The sequence below is a fragment of the Telmatherina bonti genome, assembly GCF_933228915.1.
Source record: "Telmatherina bonti genome assembly, chromosome: 9".
Taxonomy (NCBI): Eukaryota; Metazoa; Chordata; class Actinopteri; order Atheriniformes; family Telmatherinidae; genus Telmatherina; species Telmatherina bonti.
Genome location: NC_136627.1, coordinates 37,405,123 through 37,408,120, shown reverse-complemented (window position 1 = coordinate 37,408,120; position 2,998 = coordinate 37,405,123). Strand labels below are relative to the sequence as shown.

Below are 2,998 nucleotides of genomic sequence, written 5' to 3'. Positions count from 1 at the left end.
GGTGCTGCTCGGGTTTTGCGCATGCGCCAGGAATCCGGCGCTTCGTACTGACGTAAAATAAACTTTATTTATAAACTTTTCACTTTGTATTTATGACCATTTAAAACACGATTTTTAAGACATATATTAATGTAAATACTTTATAAAATTAAATATTTTAGGCGCCATTGCAGATTTATCCAGCTTTGGTTGGTGAGTTTAAAAAAAAATATTGTAGCGATCCAACATTGACGTTTGTGTCTATGACCGTCAAAAATGTTGAGTGAACGGGAGAGGTTTTGTTTCGGGAGTTGTTGGTTGTTCAGGGAGTTAAGGAAAAGTGTAAAATTAGAGGTTAATAAAATAAAAAGCTGTTTTGGAAACGAACCTTTAAAGCGCTGTCGGACGCTATAATATTTATATTTAATCATTTATATATTTAGCTGGAGGAGAAATAAATAAATATGTTACAGCACGATGTAGGATATAAATTTTAATATAAATTAAGAAAATAAAATTTTTTATCTGCACTGTTTAAAACATAGACATGTGTATACAGAGACGCCTCATTGAGCGCTGGAGAGTGAACCAGCGTCTCCGCCATATTGGATGGGTCTCCCCCTTCGAGTCTTGCTACAGATCAACGTAGTTTCACCACATAACTGTTTTCTGTGGAACAATGTGTATATATTACACACAAATAAGACACTTTTCTACTTGGTGGAGGTGTGCACTCTCCGAGTGTTTTTCTAGTTAACTTTTGAATTGCACAAATCTGATACAATACTTTATTTTCAGACTTTGTACAACTGTATCTCCATATTGATAAATTAATAAATCTAAAAATGAAAGAGTCAACCATAGACAAGAGAAAACCAGCATTTATTCCCGTGTTTTGTTCAGCATACGGTTGGAATAACCGGCAAAATATTTAAAGCGGATCGTGTGGAATTACATTTTATTTGATCAGATAAAATTAGATAAATCCAAATGCATCAATAAACAATCAAACATGTTAGCATCAAAATCATTTATACATTTATTTATACTGTAGCTACCTTATGTCTTAGTTAAATAGCGTTATGAAAATATTTTTTCATAAAAACACGTAGTTTCTAATGTTTTATAGTGACAAGTATCATAACAATATCTCTGTCCTTTGTAACAAACCGAGCTGTGAGAAAAATCAGGTAAAAATTGGTGAAGTCATTATTGTGCTGGCGGCGCGATGCCGCGTCTATGTATATTATGTCTATGGTTTTAAACACGTTTCCTGAATTTTTAATCCAGCCACCGACTGCCGTCATGAACGTGCGACGTAGACAGAGAACCACGCGTGATTTTTGCGGGTCCGGAGCGGATACACGCAGTTTTGCGTGTTTCTAGCAGGTTCGGCCGCGATGGACGAGCGCAGCCGGTTCTGCTCCGTGTGGCTCGGTTCGGAGACCGGCATCCTGAAGGGGGTCAGTCTGACCCGGAAACAGGCCTTTAACTTCTGCAGCGCGAGCCAGCTGAGCCGCGAGCAGGAGGTGCGCGCGCTGTGCTGGCTGGAGCCCACGGAGAGCGAGCTGCTGCTGGGCTCCGTGGACGGAACCGTGAAGACCTTCAGCACCCAGAAGGGCCGCTTCACCGAGGCGCGGCGGTGCGGAGACCCCGCGGACGGCTGCTTCTCCGGGCTCGCGGCGCTGCGCGGCTCCGCCTTCGTCACGTGCACGGAGTCCGGGTCGGTGCGCGTGTGGAAGGACGAGGCCAGCGAGCCGGTGCGCGAGCTGAAGGCGGGGAAGAACGTGTGCAGGATGCGGTTGAGCCCCGTGGACCCGCAGAAGGTGGCCACCGGCGGGAAGGAGAACGGGCTGAAGGTCTGGGACCTGGAGCGGCCCGAGGAGCCGCTGTTTGCCGCCAAGAACCTGCGGGACGACTGGCTGGATCTACGGAGGCCGCACTGGGTCAGAGACATGGCCTTCATCCCGGACTCAGACAAGCTGGTCACCTGCACAGGTTACCACCAGGTGTGCTGAACATTTCTCTCTTTAAAAACACGTTTTATTTATTTATTTATAAATAAAGTTGTTTGTGTTGTAGGTGCACGTGTTTGACCCCTCCACCCCCCAGCGCAGACCTGTCCTGGAGGCGGAGTACGGGGAGCACCCCCTCACGGCTCTGTCTCTGCCCGCCGCCGGCTCCACGGTGGTGGTGGCCAACACCCAGGGTCAGATGGCCCTGCTGGACCTGAGGAAGGGGCTGGTCCGCGGGGCCCTGAAGGGGCTCTCGGGGGGCGTGCGGGGCCTGCAGTGTCACCCCACCCAGCCCCTGGTGGCCTCCTGCGGCTTGGACCGCTTCCTCCGCATCCACAGCTTGGAGGACCGCAGGCTGCTGCACAAAGTCTACCTGAAGTCCCGGCTGAACTGTCTCCTGATGTCCGGGAAGGACATGCAGGATGGGGGGGACGGGGCGGCGGAGGGGGGCGGGGAGGTGAAAGAGGAGGAAGAGGATGATGTGTGGGGGTCCATGGAGCAGGTGGAGGAGGAGACGGCGAAGAGGAAAGCAACAGAGGAGGAAGAGGAGACTAAAAAAAGGAGAAAACAAGACTGAGGGGCGTTCAGGGTCTGAGGGGAGCGTGGGACGTTGGACCCTCAGCGGCTGCAGACTGGAGCGAAGGTTATCAGAGGATCTGCAGGACACCGGCTTCAGGATCACAGTTCTGTGATCCGGGTCACTCGGCCGGTTCTGTGGTTTTTATTGGGCAGGTAAAACAAGCGGTCCAGAACAGGAAGTGATGTCACAGCGGCCCAGTTCCTCGGAGAGGAAGTGGTCTGGATGTTCTGGATGTTTCCAGCCGGAGTGGGACGGAGAAGACCGGTTTAATCGGGATGAATTTCCTCTGTGTTTCAATAAATAACATGTTTTATGAAACGTCTGGTGTTTTCTGTCGGGAAGAACTGACGTTCTGCTGACCACTTGTCCGTTTCGTCCTCGGCGGTGAACCGGATGGAACTTCAGGGAACCTGGATGTACGCTG

At 49.5% G+C, this 2,998-nt stretch overlaps 1 protein-coding gene across 1 annotated transcript; it reads left to right on the top strand.

The window, feature by feature from the left end:
* Positions 1-1,295: 1,295 nt before the first annotated feature.
* Positions 1,296-2,876, top strand: wdr74 (WD repeat domain 74). The gene is made up of 2 exons (XM_079246511.1): positions 1,296-1,988; positions 2,062-2,876. Exons 1-2 carry the CDS (start codon positions 1,380-1,382, stop codon positions 2,569-2,571), a joined length of 1,119 nt encoding a protein of 372 aa, XP_079102637.1. The 5' UTR covers positions 1,296-1,379; the 3' UTR covers positions 2,572-2,876.
* The last annotated feature ends 122 nt before the right edge of the window (positions 2,877-2,998 follow it).